We start from the raw sequence: 17,824 nt of genomic DNA, 5'->3' as shown, positions 1-17,824 counted from the left end.
CGAGGCCTGCCAAATGCCATCTCCATGGCAATAACCCTTTCCCTGGATTGAGTGGCGGGCAGAATGGTCCCAGGGTTACAGCAGGAAACACATCGCTGCTCTATTCATTATTCCCATTCTCTCTTCCTCTCTATAAAGACACATGCACGCACGCACACACCGAACACACACACACTTGCACAAAGTTGCCTTGGGAGCCTCCTCTCTAAACTGCAGAGAATGAACTGAGTTTAAGTGGTGCCTCTGTGATAGATGGCGTGAATCCGTGCTGGCCCCACTCTACCTCACATTGGAAGAGGTTAACAAGGGAAAAGTTAAAAACATAGCTGCTGAAAGTGTCTGAGCGGAGGAAGAGCCTGTTTTATATTAATAAAAACATCACATGTTCAGCGTTTCCGATAAAGCCATTGAATTTCCAAACAACAAAAGTCTGCAACCATGCTAGTGGTTCTGTGGGTCTGTCCTTGGTGTCAGATGCTGACATCAGCTCACAATGACAATGTTTACATGCTAGTTTTTAGTAGGTGAACTAATTCGCATTTTTTACCATATTTATAATGTAAAAGAATGCTTGCATGCTAAACATAGGTTTTGATCTGGCACAAGATGAAAAGTCAGAGTCTGTTTATTTTACAAAAGTGGTACTTGAGCATTTGTGCATTTGAACATTAAGAGCTTGGGGATCACACAAGCTGAACACTATAGATATTTACAGGGTAATGAAAATGAACATATCCGCTGATGCCTTTTGCTGTTACAGAATCTCAGAACATAAACAAACATATTCTAACAGCAGCTGTCAGGTCTCCATTGAATACTCAGTTGCTAGTAGCAACTGCTATCACAGTTGCTAACAGCTTTTCTTTATTTCCCAAAGGCCCTTGTCAGAGCCTTGTCAGGCAGCACACGCACAACGTTACACATGCACATACATGACATGTTGCACATTCAGAGGTGAAACATTATTCCACCAAGATACGCCGCAAAGCATTAGCAAAGAAAGAAAAGAAGACAACTGCATGCTAATAAACATGTGTTAACAACTGGATTACAATGACTTTAAAATCATCTTGGCAAAAGTTTTAGAAAGAAGGAAATGTACTTAATCCAGTTGTTAATATTATAATGTGTTCTGGTAAGTAACACTGAAGTATCTGTATGAATTTACACTTTGTGGAGAGTCAAATATATGTGATAATGCTTCCAATAAAGCATTTTTCCTGCTTTGTGATAATTTTTGCATATTTGCCAGCATAATCAAACTAATAACACTTTAATTCTGATAACCCAATTTGGGCTAAACATTCACAGTATCTCATTCTGAGTAACTGCTGCACATAATAATGCAAAACATTAACCTCAAATGGTAAGACAAGAATGAGCTGCATCAATAAACAAAGAATGAGTGTCTTTACTTATTGCATCATTTTACTGCCTATTTCTGGGAGGGTTGCCTAGCTACATCACCAGAAAAATCCGCCCGGTGAATACCCTCTCTGAGGTGGAACAGCAGCCGGTCAAGTAATGTTTAATAACAACAAATGCCAAGCCTTCATTGGCCAGCTTGGCATTTTATATTTATACATACAGGTATCAGGGAAGGCAATACTATCCCATGACTTCGAAGAAGTGAGCTGATCCTACATCAGCAACACTGGTGGGCCTCAGCCTGGAGCTGGAGTGAGAGAGCCGTCACTAGTGTGGTAAGAGACTCCACAAAGCCAGCAGCGGAGCACACCAGCGCCTGTTTCCTCTTTATTTTGGACAGAAGAGTAAAGATAGACAGGAACATGAGGAGGGGGGAAATGTGTCAGCACTAATAAGTAGTCACTGCATTATGCATTGTCTATTACAGGGATTCCCAAAGCTGGTCCTAAGCTTGTTTTCTAACTTGAGAACCAGTGGTCTATCTTGCAGCAGGCCTGCAATATTATTGTCAGATGTCAATTTTACTGAAGAAAAGTGCATTAAATGTGGGATATGCTACAATTGGCCCATCTAGTGCCTGTCAAGACGGAATCCTACCATGCAGATCATCTAGAAACAACAAAATCCACAGCATCAATTTAGCAACCAGTATAGTGCTGTATTGTGCAAAACCATTTCTTCCCATTACATCATGTCCCAGATTGTGTCGTCATTTTAAAATAAATCAGTGATAAGCCATGAATTTAAATAATCAAAAACCATGAGAAGAAAACTACTTTTGCAATGAAACTGATTCATGATGTAAATTTTGAAAAGACAGTTTATTCAAAGAATAGCCTGTAGATGGAGCTGTAGATCCTCTTGATCTGATGCTGGCCTGCAAGCAGAAGCAGTAAACCCAGGTACAGTAGGGGCTGGGAGTCACTAGAGGGTAGTAGCTCTCTGCTTCTTACCATGTCTGAACTACACAAAACTCAAAGCTCAAAGCTGACCGTGGATCTGACACAAGATCAAGATTTCTGTTTCCTTTGATCTCCTTAAATGTATCTTATTCGAGGCCAAGTTTTGCTCAATCTTGGCTAAAGGAGGGAGATTCGTCTGATGAAAACCAAATGCCACTGAGAGGAAACCACAGCTCTAGAAACTAAGGAAAACTGGTACCAAAGAAATTTAAAAAGATTGAAAATAACAGCATGCAGATAAGTGATTTTCACTATGACTCAACAAGTGCACCAATTCAGTTATACATATTCGAGTAAAATAAGAAAAACAAATATATCTGATGTAAATCATTACAAGCATCTGCTTTCACTATAGCTTTCTTCTGTGCATCAGCGAGAATAAACTGAGATGCTTGTCTTAAGATAATCTTAACCCTGATGCTATTTTATAAAGAAAAGAAAACTTCCAGCCCCTTCGGGTGGAGCTCAGTGGATGCTAAATTCAAAGGAAGAGAGGAGGTGGGGTAGACGGGGAGGCCCGTAGGGAGCTGGGTGGGAGCATGGGTGACACCCAAGCTTCTACTGAGTCATGATGTTCTGGAACATTTGCAAACTCATTGACATGGAAACAAACACACACGAGCACAGAAACATTCATACAGTGAGATCGGCCTCCAGCAACACAGCCAGTGTTCTGAAATAAACCTAAGAAAACCCTATTTGATCTCCCTTGGTACCACTCTGCAAGGGAGTCCCCATCAGCCAATCAAGATTGCACAATTAATATTCTGTGGAAGAGGATACCCACTAAATGTCTCCTCCTCATAAACATGTTGTGCTGGTTTCCATAGTGACATGGAGGGAGGCCCAAAGAATTTCGCTGCAGCTGAGTTAAAACTTTTCAGATAAAGAGGTGGATTCCATGAAAAAAAAAAAAAGTTAGGCCTCTATATGTGTTTGCATACACATGCGGTACAAGCATCTTTGCAAATGTACACCCACTGCAATCAAAAAAATAATAAATAAAAAAAGCCCACTGCACTTGGAAGAGAATTTGGATGATATCCCAGTCTGCACTGGGAGTGGTGAATTATGATGTCACTTGCTTAAAAGTGCAATATGTGTATGTGTGTGCAGATATCTCCATGCCAAGTAAAGACATAAAATTAATGAACTCCACCACTTCTGCCTGCGTGTGCATGTGTGTGTGCATGTGTTTCCATGGTTATGTGGACAAATTTTAGTTTGATACCGTCGCTGTGAGGATAATTCAGCCAGTTCGCACAACTTCAAAGGTCTATTTGAAAGTTACAACTGGTTTTAGTTGTGAGGTTAAAATTAGGTTAAGGTTAGGTTATCGGGCTAGGGAATCCATTATGTCATAGGTGGCCTTACAACTATAAAAGGACACATCTGTGTGTGAGCTTGTGTGTGTGTATCAAAGGGCTGGGTGGTGAATATTCCATTGTCCACACCAACCTTGGATGGTATGAACTGTATTGGAAAATTCCTCTCACACGTAGCAACACAGGCCCCAGGCTGGGAGTGCATTGTATGTGTGTGTACAATTGGATGCATTCATCTGTGTGCTTGCGCACCTAGGTCGAATCGGGGGTCTTTCCGTGCTTGGCTGAGGTCCCTGCTGTGACCTTATTTCCTGTGGAAGCAGCCGAGGAATGATGTCATCCCTGTCCAAGCCAGAGTCAACAACTGTACGCTGCAGCCCCCCCAATTCCCACCATCCCCCAGCACAATCAGTCTCTTTTTCATCTCTGTTCATTTTCTTTGCCTGCTCTTCTTCTTCCTCAAGTCCCTACGAATTCCTTGCTTCTATAAGCCAAAAACCTTCGTCCCCCTGCTGTCCCACACAGGCATTCATTCATTCGGCTTTCCTGTCATCCTCTTATTTCCTTTTCAACTCTACACGTTTCTTTATCACTCTAAATGTTTTTCTTTTTCCCAAAGCTTACCGAGCCCCAAAGGTAAAAGGTTTTTGTCTCAAAGGCCAACAGCTCACTTCTGTTAACTGACTAAAACATGTGATTAAGGTAAGTAAAAGTCAATTTAACTTTCAACAGTAAACTAAATGATGCTACACTGACGTTATATAGTACTTATCTCCTGTACGCTTAAATGAAGGCTCTAACTAAGAGGTACACACTGCTATTACAGTAGACTATTTTCAGATGTGATTTCAGATTCATCAACTCTGCTTCTACATAACACAGGTGTTAACAATGAGTTGTACTTTTATTACCTGTGTTTTTGGAAAATTATTTGGTTTGTAACAACAGCCAGATAACATGGCTGAAACAGATTTGGTCAAGTAGACTCAAAGTGCCGGAGAAATGAGAGAGGTAAGACCTGAAAGATGTTTCAGTCTTATACTTTTGCAATGCATTGTGCAAGTATGGTACAGATGCACAAGTGCTGCTGAGGAAAATCGATTTATTAGAAAAACTATTTCAATCCATCAGTGGAAATGTTACCAGTTACCAACAGGTTTCATTTTTCAGCAGATATCCAAGTTATGACCCGGCCCTACTGTGCGTATGTCCATTGCAAATAGTGAAGATGACCATTTCCTCCCCAGTGTCCTGGGAGGAACCCTACAGTAATGATCCTAGCTTAACAATGCACAGTTGGTAAAACACTCAGCAGTGAATATAATTAAGCCACGATAATAGCTCTCTGGACACAGCCAGAAGTGTATATGTGTCTCTAATTCCTGTCATCATTGGGTGTACTGAATCGGTCACTTGTAAACAAGAGCACTGTAATCACTTTTATGTAGAGGAAAACATGCAGCTACATTTTTGGCATGTTTCTCTGAAAAATCAGAGATAAAAAAAGGGGAACAAAACCGCACTGGAAGGTACCATATTTAGTTGACTCCACTCTCATCCTCATTGCTGCAATGTGTCCCCAGTTTGACTGTTGTTGCCTCTCTGGCAATTTAGATTAGCTGGCTTCCATGTCTCCATGAGATTAATGGGTCTACTCTTCTCTGACAGGTGCAGAAAACCCTGTATTAGTCTGTCAGCAGCGGAAACAACAAACACTTACACACACACACACACACATGTAAACAGATAAAAATGCTACAGCCTGAGGTCTGTGCCATCCCAGCAAGCTGAAGAGAACTGCCCACCAGTGCCAAGCGAAACACAGATCCAAATTTCTAAAGAGGTGTGTGTAAGTAGTTGTGTGTGAGAGTGTGAGGGCATTTTCTCACTTGTGTGTGAGGGGGCTGCCTTGTTTAGCGTTTGATTGGCAGTTTAATGTGTAACTGAGGCAGGGGCTTGGCACTGAGGAATATTAGCATAATTGCCAGAGTGCCAAAGTTGGTACTGGATGTCAGAGAGCTATTCCCAAACTCAGCTGTGACCTACAGTAGCACTGGGTCAACTTTCACTAATGCCAACAGACAGACACATACACGCATAAGCAAACACACTCATATTAACCAACTGGGATTTATATAGTATGAACCTGACCTGCATGCATATGCACATGCATGAACATAATGATTAAATGCAGATACACTTAAAGCCTGAATGGGCACACACCGCACACGAACAAACATGTCCATCCTGACACACCAACGTACACATGCAGGTCCATTTACACTGTGGCGACAGTGAGTCTGTTAGCGGGATGCCATAGTACAAGAGACGTGGACAGATTTAGGTCTTCCTCACACTTTGCTCTGCCAGGGGCTGAGGGTAATGATACCATTAACACATGATGTGCCAACAGACTCCCCACAACGCCAGCCCCACCTCACCCCGCCCTTCAAGCACCCTCCAGCTATGCTCCAAATAGGACCTCTTATTGGGTTGCTCTACCCTCCACACAGCAACAACTGCTCTAAATTGCTCCCAAAATAACACAAGAGCCAATCACAGGGCAGGAAGAGAAGCGGTGGTCAACATAGACTGGCTCCTTAATCGTAGGTGAAAGATGGCCACTAAGTAGCAAAACAAATAGGGATGTGGATGCATAAAATAAAGGAACAACTCTAGACAATGGATGAAAGATGCAAGAATGGCAAAAGATTAAAAGTTATGTGGAGGCAGAGGAGCAGATAAACAAAAAAATGAAGGGAGGATGGCGGATGGAGGAGGAATGAGATTGCGTAATGATGTGTACTGGTGCTGGCTGTTCTGTGCAGACGGTGGCAGCTACCATGGTAACCTCATAAATAGGTGCCCTACATATCAGCAGGGCATAAAGTTACACAGCTCAGTAAATAAACACGTACTCACAAACAGCAGCAAATGAGCGGTGAGGACAAGGTGGGATCGAGGGAAAACAGAAAAATAGGCAAATAATGAAAAACCAAAAAATCAAAAGGCAGTGAGGCAGGAAGTGGGAAAAACTGACAATAGTGATGTTTTGACCCTGTGTCAGTGTTAATGCATGTTTGCTTGATAAGGATCGTTACCTAAATCCACAATGTGCTGTGGAACCCCCACATCAGAGATAGGCTAAGGTAATCCCCCTTTCTGAGCCTATTTACTGGTGCACCAAAACAAACACACGCTCCAGTTCCCTTTCCCCTCTCCCTCCCTATGCAGCACAACCCTAAATTAACTTCAAATATTCCCCAAGGAGGATTTGAAAGCCCGCACACACACACAGGCCCGAACACACCCATTCACATGCACAGTGCACAGTACAAAACAAAACAGAAGTTAAAAAACCGGGAGAAGAACAAAGAGCCACTCCTCATACAATGAGCTGTAATGTTCCGTGATTCAGAACGTCTGCCTTTTTATTCAAGCCCAGAGAAAGAAAGTGTATCAGCATGTTTATCACAGTTAATGAATGACGTTCTGCACGGCCCATCAATTATAAAGGCATCAACTCTGTTGTGTTACAGCAATAAAAGTCCTTGCTTGGGCGTTTTATGTGGCGTGTATTGAACGCTACAGAGGGTGACTTTTGCATCGTCAGTGTAACACTGCCAATCAGCCTGTCACACTCTCAGACGGCCTGCCTAATAGCATCTTACACCATTAATTATCTAAATGTCAGCAGTCTCTAAGTATAAAGCATGCGTTAAACTTACTCTGATCACCTCTGGAGTTTGCTGGATGAGCAGGGTTGAACCCGTGTCCCTCACACCAGCAGGGTCACTGATGGCAACAGGAGCCTCTCTTGTGGCTGCTGTGTTCGGCGTGACAAAAGGGGCCGTAGCTTCAGGTGCAGCCACAGGTGTAAAGTCAACTGAACGTGTGGAGGAATGCATGCCTGCAGAAAAAACAGGCATGTCACCTGCAGAGATTTCTGCAACTTCATCTGTTGCCTCGGTTTCAGGCACAGCTATGGGTGAATGTAGAGATCTGGGGTCAGGTGCATCAGGTGCAGGTTTAGCTGCAGGTTCAGATGAAGTATCTTCAGATACTTCAGGTATAGGTGCTGGTGCTGGTGCAGGTGAAACTGTAGGTGTATTTGCCAGAGAGTGTTTTGGTGGTATAGCTGGGACTGCATTTGTTTGCGTGGATGGCACAGTGGGAGGTGCAACTGTTGGGTCCTCGGGGGTGTCAGTCCTGCCAGTGATGGTCAGTGTATCCTGCAGGAGCCTCATCACCTCCCTCTCCTTTCCACTGTTCCTCTCAGCACTTCCTGTGCTCCCTGCCCCAGAGTCCACCAGCTCCTGGGCAAAACTCTCAATGCTCTCCAAGATCCTCAGCAGCAGTGCCCCATCCTCCTCCTCCTCTACCACAGCTTCATTGATCTCTCCAGGGGGAGGAGTGTGACTTGGGGAAGATATGGCGCTAGGGCCATTCAGGATTATGTGGCTAGCTGGGTTCTGGACTTGAAACTGGTTAATTTTGGGCTGAGTGAGGGCCTCACTTGAGGTGATCCCCTGGCCTCCTTCTCTGTTCCGGGTTTTTGCTGGAAGGGGAGGCTCAATGTTTCTGGGGTTGCTCATACTCTGAGACAGATTCTCTAAATCCATCAGCAGCTTATCAATGTCATTATTCTTGTGTGACACAGCTTTGGGTGCTGAGCTTATTACTGAGACAGAGGAGGGCCACGTGGGGCTGTAGCCAGTGCTTGCTGGCAAAGTGTTTGAAGTGTTATTGAGTGTGTGCGGTTGGGATAGGTGCATGTGGTGACTAAACACATTCCCATTTTTGTTCTGGGTCATGTTTAGCCCTCTACTTGGAGTCTGCTGTGAGATTACTTCTGGTGTCTTGCCTACATCTGCCTCCTCCTCCTCAATGTAGAGGGCCTCCATGGGGGACGCTGGGGGAGTGTGGGTGTATGATGGGATTGGGGAGGTACGAAGAGAGGAGGGAGAGTGTGTTGGAGAGGAGCTGGATGGAGTACAGGTGACAGATGGAGGACAGAGTGTCTGTTGCGTTACAAAAGAAGAATGTGGATGCTGTAGTCCGTTGGTAAGAGGAGGACTGGTTCTGGATGCTGAGCTTTGGACTAGTTTGGTATGGACTGAGTCTGTTTTCAAAGAGGGGGAGGAAGATGCAATGGAGGAGGGAGTAGCAGATGCAGAATGAGGAACAGTCTTTGGTATGGGAGGTGAGTGCACTACATCCTCATAGCGAGGAGGTTGCTCGTTGCCAAATATTGGAGAGTAAGGTCCCTGTTGGATGGAGTGAAGAGTGTTCACCAGCTCGGCCAGATCGCTGTGCCCGCTTCCAGGTACACTCTGTCCACTGCCTCCCAGAGCCCCGAAACCCTCCAGCTCCAGAGGCAGTCTCTTCAGATAGGAGCTGAGTCGGGACATCACGGCCCGATACATGCTGTCAGGACTTGCGCCACCATCCTCCGGCCCTCCACCAGCTTTGCGTCTGATGCACTGCTTGATAATGTCAGTGCATTTTTTAAGGTCTTCAGAACACTTAAGAAGAATGTCAAGGCAGGCACGGATGTCTTCCCCACCCGCTCCCCCTGAGCCCGCCTCTGCCCGTGTTTTCTCTAACAGACGGGCAATGAGGTTCTCCTCTCCCAGTGTGTTGCGGTACAAGGAGGCCACTGTGTTCAGACTTTGGTCTAACGACCCAAGACTTGACAGGCTGCTTGTCGAGCCACCGCCTACTTTGGTGATGGCTGACAAGCAGCTTGAGTTGGCTTTTAGCTTTGCTTCCTCCAGCCCTGTCCCTTTACCTAGCATAAATGGTGGCATGTTCTCATCATTAGACGTAGCTGTGCCATTTGTGATGCCATTTGTCATGCCATTAGTCGTTCCATTAGGGGTGATGTTGGAGCTGAAGTGCCCATAAATGATCTCCAAGTCGGTGGAGCGACGGCTGAAAGAGTCAGGACGGACCTTGCGACCTTTACGAAAGGTGACATGGCTGGAGGAGGAGAGGCGGAGCTTGTCAAAAGAAAACTCCTTGAGTTTTCCACTGGCCAGGTTGATGGCCTCTTCAGTAATGTCTTTCAAACTACCCGAGGTGCTTAGGTTACCAGTTGATCCGCCGCAACTTGGGGTCTTTTTACCACGCCATGTGGGGCTGTCCTCCCCTAAAGACAAATTGCCACTGCTGCCTGCCCTCTCCAGACTACCATTATAACTAGTATCCATAGTAATGCTAATTTTACTATGGTTGGGTAGTGGTTGGTTGGTCATGTTACAGGAGTGTATGGGTGAGCTGCTGATGTCATTGTATGGTAGGTCAGGAGCAACAAGCAGCTCGGAGCAGGTGCCACGATGTGCCACAGTACAGTCCAGTCCCTGGGACAGTGCCCCACATGGCCCTGAGCAATAGTGCACAGCATGAGAGTGAGTGCGCCGGTCCACTACTACACTGTTGTAGCAGCTCACACTGCTCACAACTACACGATAGGCTGCTGCCATAGTGACCCACTTGCTTCAGGGCATAGGAAGGTAAAAACAATATCAATAAAATGTAAAACAAAAACAATACAAGTTAGACAAAACAATCCAAATTATTTATGTTTTGCTGTTTTGATAATGTCTTGTTCTATTTTCTTTCAACTGAGAGACAAAAACAGCAGTTACAGTTTTTCTAAATCCTAATAATGAAATATGATATCTTTCAACTGCACAATGACAATTTTCAAAGACATATAAGGCTTAAAAAAATAAAGGCAATCAACAGCAAAAGATAACTGTTAATAACTTTCTAAGTCAATCTCCTTTCATACTTGCACGCAAAAAAACATTAAAGGACAACGAATTCCTTGTCTAAGATGTCTGGGCCTCTTAATAACAACTGTAGGGTTCCGCCTTTCTCCACAGGCAGCTTTTCCGTTTCCTCTCTAGCAGCTCATTAGCCACTAATGATAGCCCTGGAGGATGGTGACAGCAAAAGATCCAGCTGGGGTATCAGCCATCCCTCCACAGAAGCAGCCCCAAGGGCCCGATCTGAGGCCAGCGAGGCCTTGACATCGTCTCAGCCTGGGCTCATCCGCCATGCAATGAGACATAGAAAGAAGCCCCTTATCTCACTCTGTGCTTTCTGAAGTCCTGACGAAGCTGATTAGTTCCAACACAGCTGCAGAGTAGCAGGGGACCAAACCCAGATGGCCTGCTTCCACTTTCTCGCTGCGAGTGCCTGGATCTGTGTCACTCCCGTACTCTCTCTTGCCCCCTACGTCTTCCAGTGTCAGCCACGTGTCATGTGTGTTTCTAACAGGAGGACACCACCTGTGAGTCAGCAGAGAGGGCAGAGTGTGAGAAATGTGGGTAAGGATAAGGGAAAGAGAAAACACAAGAACATAAAATATTGTTGAGACATTTATCAAGAAATGGAGGAATACACATGGACACCCTCTAGCTATTGTCCATGTGACAGATCAAACAGGGGGAACATAAAAGCATGGCAGGTTAAAGAGGGAGAGCAGAAAAGAAGACGTGACTCTTTGGTCACAGCAGATTAACGGTTTTCACTGAGAAATCATGACTCAAAAGAGAGACAGGTGTGGCAGAGGGACAAGACATCTGCTGCTTTCACATTTCTATCCCTGTTCTGTCCGTGTTCCTGCCTATGATCCACTGTAAATCCTACATTATGCTTGTAATGGCCATAAATGTGATTTTTTTTTCCTATTCTGTTCTACTTTATTTTAGTCAACTGCTTCAGAGGACATATTAATCAAATCAGAGAAGCACACACTTGCAAAATGTAAAAGATGGACACACAGGGCCAAAAACAAAAGTTAGGAAGCAGAGGTTAGAGTTCTGCTGCCTGGAATTTATAACCAGTCTACAGGAAAAAAGAAATCTTACAGTGTGGTAAAATCTAACTTTTGGTCTTACACATCCAAATAAAAGTTACATTTTTACAGCAAACAGGAAACATCTCTATTTGAAATAAATACAACTTGAACATAAACACTGCTGAGGAATCAATACTATACAGGCCTTTCTGTACTGCAAAAGCCAAGCAAAATGTAAATACCAGTGCCGATGCCACATGCCAGAAAATAACAGACCCAGAGAGAAAATGCAATGTGCAGTAAACCTGCAAGCGAGAGCAACTGGTAAAACTTCGCATCTCCCTCCCTCTTAGTCATTTAATTTAATAAGCCTTTATGTGTCTGTTAAGGCGTTAGTTTCCATTTCTCTTTTCCCTTCTTTACCAAACTGGCAATGCATGTACATCAACATATACTATTCTACTATGCATACATTAACTGTAATACTGCAGTGAGCCTGCACTATTATACCTAAACCACACATATGCAATCTTGATCAAATTTGTATCCCAGTACCCCAACCACAAAAATAAATATTCGCTGAAACTTTGATGTCTGAATTTCAGAAATCCAACTGAAAGATGCGCTTACTGTGCAAAGTTGACCAATTTAAAAAATGATTAAGCATTCATCGAAACCCTACAAAGTCTTAATCACTGAGCTAAGAGTTTATATAAATTTACAATTGCAAACCTGTGGGATGCAGGACTTCTAGAATAACCACAGGAAGAAAGAACAACATTGAGAGGTTATTATAGCTTAAGACAGAGCGCATGGATATATGATCTGCACAGCGTTCTTGGGGAATTGAGGAGCCAGAGTTTCCTTCTTAAAAGTGTTAGAAAAAAGCAACTGTTGGGAGGGGGAGGAATGATTGGTGGGCCTGTGGGTAGGAGAGAGTGACTGGCAAGGTGGGGTGGGGGATTTTTGGCACCTGGAAAAACAACCATTAAGTCTTTGTACGGAAAATAACAGGCAAACCCCCCTCATAACTCTGTGTCTCGCTTTTCCTTTCTCTCTACAAAAACTCACAACTGGATGCTGCTGAATCACTCTGTGGAGCAGGACATTCTTGGCAAGCTGCACTTGAAGTTAGGAGAGACAGAAGTGGACTACTATAGGATTGCAATCACACACACTTGCACACAAACGTGTCCACTCACACTCCTTCCGCCTTGCTATACACACACTTAACATCTGTGTGTATATTTTTGTGAATGACAGCTTAACAAAATGATATTGAGCAACTAAACAAACTCCACTGGTGTTTATACGACTGAACAATCTCCATGCACAGATGCACGTGCACACACCCACCCGTGAATGCTGCAGATGCCTCTATGACACACATTACAGAACAATATGATTCACTAGTGAACACAACACACACACACACACACACACACACACACACACACACACACACACACACACACACACACAATCTGGTGGATTTCCAAGCATTTGTAGCAGTTGTTTTCTTATTCTTTTTTGTTTACTAGACATATTTATGGGCAAGTTAGCTGAGAATGCATAAAGGTTTCTAGTTTCACTTCCAGGAAAGGGAAAAACTTTAATATATATGGACATTTTAAGGTGGATTATTTTGACCAGGTCAAAAAATGAACTCTTGGTAAGGGATTATACCTGTTAACTACAAACACAGGCTGACCAATGGCAACACACTGTGGAACAAGAACATAATGAAGGTCACCTCCAAGCTTCGTATGCATTTTCAACAACGGACACTATAAATGCAATTTGAGGTGAAATTTTAATCTGTCACCAGTATCCTTTACTTAGTCGATTTCTTTTCAGAGGCTTTGTGGCTCTACATTCAAATACAGGAGATGATGAGCGTAGAGGAGGTGATGGGTGATTGTGTTTCCTAAGGTTTTTGTTGGGTCTGTGACCACCAATCCAGCAGGTTGGCCAACATTAGGCCATTGATCTCCAACCATCGGCCAAGTTTTTGTAACCCAAATTGTTGGTGGGAGAAACCACTGTGATTGGCTGTTAAGATTTGCAAATCAGGGCAAGTAGAATTTGTGCCTTCTTTTCAGGCACTTCCCCAATCAGTACAAGGGATAATTGTCTGTGGTGAACAAGAGTGGTGTGAAAATAGTAAGCAAGTGCTGCTTTCTTTACATTTGCATGGTCTTCTACTTGTGCCACTTGTCGCCTCAGACAAAAGGCAACATGAGCCAATGATGCAGTCGCTCTTTGTTGCCATTAGTCCTTTGACAATGGTTTGGTGTATTACAGCCCAAAGAGGAAGAGAATTGACACCCTTCTCGTCATCCATCCTCCTTCTTCCCTGCCTGCCTTCTTTATCCTTTCTGATGTCTTCAATTCAACCTGACCTTTACCAGGAAACAGGCCACTGCAACAACCTCCAATATTCTATTGTATTTTTTTGGGACGTTCAGCTTATCCCGTGAGTTTAGGGTGTTGATCATGTTGATTTGGCACTGTTGTTTTTTGTATGCCGGATGCCCTCCCCAATTTCTGCTGGGCTTGGGACCAGCACTGCACGGCTGGGGATGAGGATGGGCTTCTGGGGGTTCGGCGTCTTGTCCAGGGACACTTTGACACGTGGTCAGGAAGAGCGGGGTTCGAATCTCCGAGCCCCGATGGTCGGTAGGTGGCCATTCTACCACCAGAGCCACAGCCACCCCCTGCCACTAAAAGTAGGTTGTTGCATGTGTGTGTGTGTGTGTGTTTGTGTGCGCATCTGAATATTTGCACAGAGACAGGATGTGTACTTTGTGCAACTTTGTTCACACATGTTTTGATGCGTGTGTGTCTGTGTCAGTGGGAAGTTGGAAAACCCAAATAGGCACCCCAAACACAGCGCCAGGGAGAGGAGACAGGTCTGTGCTGGCCCACTCACGGTATATATACACAAACAGGAATCAGAGGCACAACTTCACTGTTTCAACTGAGATCACACCAAGAGCACAGAGAGCTTTGCTTTGCCATACACACAAACAAGAGAGTGACCGGTGGGTTGTAGGTATTGACTTCTGCCCTGCAATGAGAATCAATAGTTTCTACAAAAGAGGGATTGTGGGCTTTACACCAGTGCTCTCCTCTGAGAAACACAAAAAGTCAAAAGGAAACAAACACAAAAACTTCCAGTGCAAACTCAAAGAAAGCAAATACGAAGTATTTTGAATCTTTCTCTCCTCTTCTTTCATTTCATTCTATCACTTTTTGCTTTTTCCCACACTCATGACAAATTTCTGATAAACTAACTGCAGTTGTGACCTAGTTCTGCTTCTTTTTTCCATCCTCACATTAATTATTTATTTTGACTTCTAAGTGCCTAATCGAATGCACACAAACCCAAACTGCTCATTCACGTTCCATTTAAAATATAGTCCATTGTTCTCTTTAACAGAGTTTGTTCATCAATCAACGGTTTTGCTGGCAGAAGGACATAGGGCCAGACAGAAAGATAGCTACTCTGGCAGACAGCTACGTCCCTGTCAAGCATGGGCCACATTTTAATTATCATAATTTTCTAAGTCAGTCATAGCTGCAAAAATGTCAGACTGGGAAATTAGGAAGAAAGATGGCCAGAACAGGAAGAAACAAAATCCACTCAGCACAATAGTAAAACAATTAAAATACAGTTTACATAAAGTATCAAAATACTACGTTTTCGTGGCCCCAAAAGACATTGACCACTTCCTCACAACACTTTTGAGTTTGAATCTGAATTAATCACCTTACTCTCTCACTTATTCATTTATTCTCTAATACAGAAAAAAATACTTAAAGTTAGTATGATGTATAAAACACATCTGGGGGTTTCTGTTGACAGTGCTGGATGCACAAGTCCATTAGTCTTTGTCAATGAGAAGAAGCCGAGCTTTGGAGTTCTGGTAGGAAAAAAAGCAAAACAAAGGCTCCCACACAGAGACAAGCAAGGAGCTTTTCTGCAAACCAGACGTTTGTACATGAGCCAAAACAAACACAGGAGAAGAATCAGAGGGGATATTGTACACTTTTACAAGTTAAGAAGAGGTTACTTCAGATCAGAGAAAGAAAAGAAGGAATTTATGTGTTTGTTCAAACTGTACAAGAAATGAAGAGATCTGAATAAAGATTGTTATGAGACACACTGCTATGGACACACAATGAATGAGCCCAAAGAAAGATGGAGACAAAGACAAGAAGAGAGACATTAGGGTGGAGATATGTGATGTGTTGTGCATAAATTGACCAGCTAACCACTGGTGACTGCAAGTCTCAGTCAATTTAATGGATATTTTGACTTATACACACATACGTACCAACATCTGGCAGATGGGAAAACATACTGTATGTGACCATATGTGCATTATGAATACTGTGAGGCTAAATATGTACACGATTGTGTGTATGAGTTTGTGCGTCTGGCAAAGACTTGTGGATGCTCTCGGTATATCTGGCAAACTTATTTTCTGGATGAAACCCAGGCTGCAGAGAGCACAAATCACTGCGCTCTGGAGACACATACAGACACACACACACACACACACAGCTGTTTATGATGAAACTACGTGTACAGGCTTGCATGAGCAGCACACCACTGAATAATAACACTGGTCTTAGCACTTGGTCAGGGCTGAACAGGACCAAGCTGCAAACAGACAGGTCCTATAGAAAGAGCTTATACAAACACTGTGAAAGCATCTGACAGTGAACACAGAGAGGAAACGGTGGATAAAGAGAGGATTAATGTATAATTGTAAAATTGGCATTTATCTTGCTGTTATGACAGATGTTGAATAGTGTGTTTTCTATTAATTTCCTCTACCAGGCAACAAAATCAAATGGTCTTTACGTAGCAAATGGAACCTCATATTTGGCAGAGGTGGTAAATAATAAGTATATTTACGCAAGTACTGCAGTTTCAGGTACTTGTACTTTACTTACTTTAAATACTTCATTTTATATTTTTTTGCTGATGTAGAATCCATTAAAAAATATAATCAACTGAGGAATTATAATGTGGTATTATTGATCAACAACCTGTCAGTACATTACAATTAAAATTTACCTTTTTGATCGTTTCTTTCTCGTGCTTTTCCTTTTATTTTCCACTCTCTTTCCATTAGTACTTAATTCTCTCCCCATTTTTCTACATGCAAACACACTTTGCAGGCTGAAATGACATGAGCACTCCCCCATAGTTCTACACCTCCAGCACTGTACCAGCTGTTCCCCAGGCGCTCTTCACATGTCTTGGGAAAGTGGGCTGTGTCAACAGCTCAGCATTTCATTAGGAACAAAACTGTAAACCCAAGGACCTACAACACACACACACACACACACACACACACACACACACACACAGATATACACAATACGTCCCCTGAGGCAAGGTGTTGAGGGCAGCAAAGAGGATGTTTTTGTACTTCTGAGCAGATGAGGAAAACCGGTGACTCACATATTTTCTTATCCTTAAATGTTTCCTGCTTAAAACAGCTTGGCCTTATAAGGCTAAGCACACACAGTCTTGATCAGACGTACACACTCATACCCAGATGCTGCCGTTCCACTGCAAAAAGCAGAATAAAAAACTCTGCTGTAAATATGCAACACAAAAAACAATGATGATGAAAGCTGGCATCGGCTTCAAAACCTCCAAAGCTGCAATACGCACACAAGCACTTGCACTTTTTTAGATATACAAAAAAATAGCAAAGCATTTTTGCACATACACCCCTAAACCTACACTCACACACAGTTCCAGACGTGCACATGAAGGCCAGCACGTATAAGAATGCATCTACACTCACAGGCACACACACACACACACCTGTCCATCCTGTTTGGCCGGAAGCTCACTATGACCCAGTCGCTGCTGCTAATATTGAAAGCACATTTTGGTTGATGTCATGCTTTTGGCTGTGCTCTGCCTTTGCACACGGAGACACACAAATCAAACATCAGACACACACGTGTCCACACAAACCTGAGTGCTGGCACAGAAGCAAAACACACAAATAAGTCTAATGTAATGTGCAAAGACAGCTGACCTTGATTCAGTCACTCCACAATTTATTCCTGCTGCCACCTACAAACCCGACCCAAAGGCAACCGGGTTACACCAACCACTTTCAACAAGAAACCAGGCGGCTGAACACACACAAACATCATCATACACTAAACCACAGGAAGAAAGAAGTGGACGGGAAAAGGTTCTGTGTTTGGAGCAAATCAACTAATTAAAGCGTTAATAGAATAGAAGTTTCATGACTACTGAA

The 17,824-nt window shown here is 43.4% G+C and overlaps 1 protein-coding gene across 3 annotated transcripts in view; it reads right to left on the bottom strand.

Annotated features, from left to right (window-relative positions):
- The window catches only part of ppp2r3a (protein phosphatase 2, regulatory subunit B'', alpha), a 58,833-nt gene that overhangs the window by 13,659 nt on the left and 27,350 nt on the right, over nucleotides 1–17,824 (bottom strand). For all 3 annotated transcript variants that reach the window (XM_067479799.1, XM_067479798.1, XM_067479800.1), the window contains one exon: nucleotides 7,444–11,013. In XM_067479799.1, coding sequence (XP_067335900.1) covers nucleotides 7,444–10,200 — 2,757 coding nt within the window. In that variant the 5' untranslated portion in view covers nucleotides 10,201–11,013. The remainder of the gene's footprint in view (nucleotides 1–7,443; nucleotides 11,014–17,824) is intronic.

This window comes from Channa argus, chromosome 16 (genome assembly GCF_033026475.1).
Source record: "Channa argus isolate prfri chromosome 16, Channa argus male v1.0, whole genome shotgun sequence".
Taxonomy (NCBI): domain Eukaryota; kingdom Metazoa; phylum Chordata; class Actinopteri; order Anabantiformes; family Channidae; genus Channa; species Channa argus.
The sequence above is the reverse complement of the archived record's forward strand: the minus strand, read 5'-3'. Positions and strand labels throughout refer to the sequence as shown.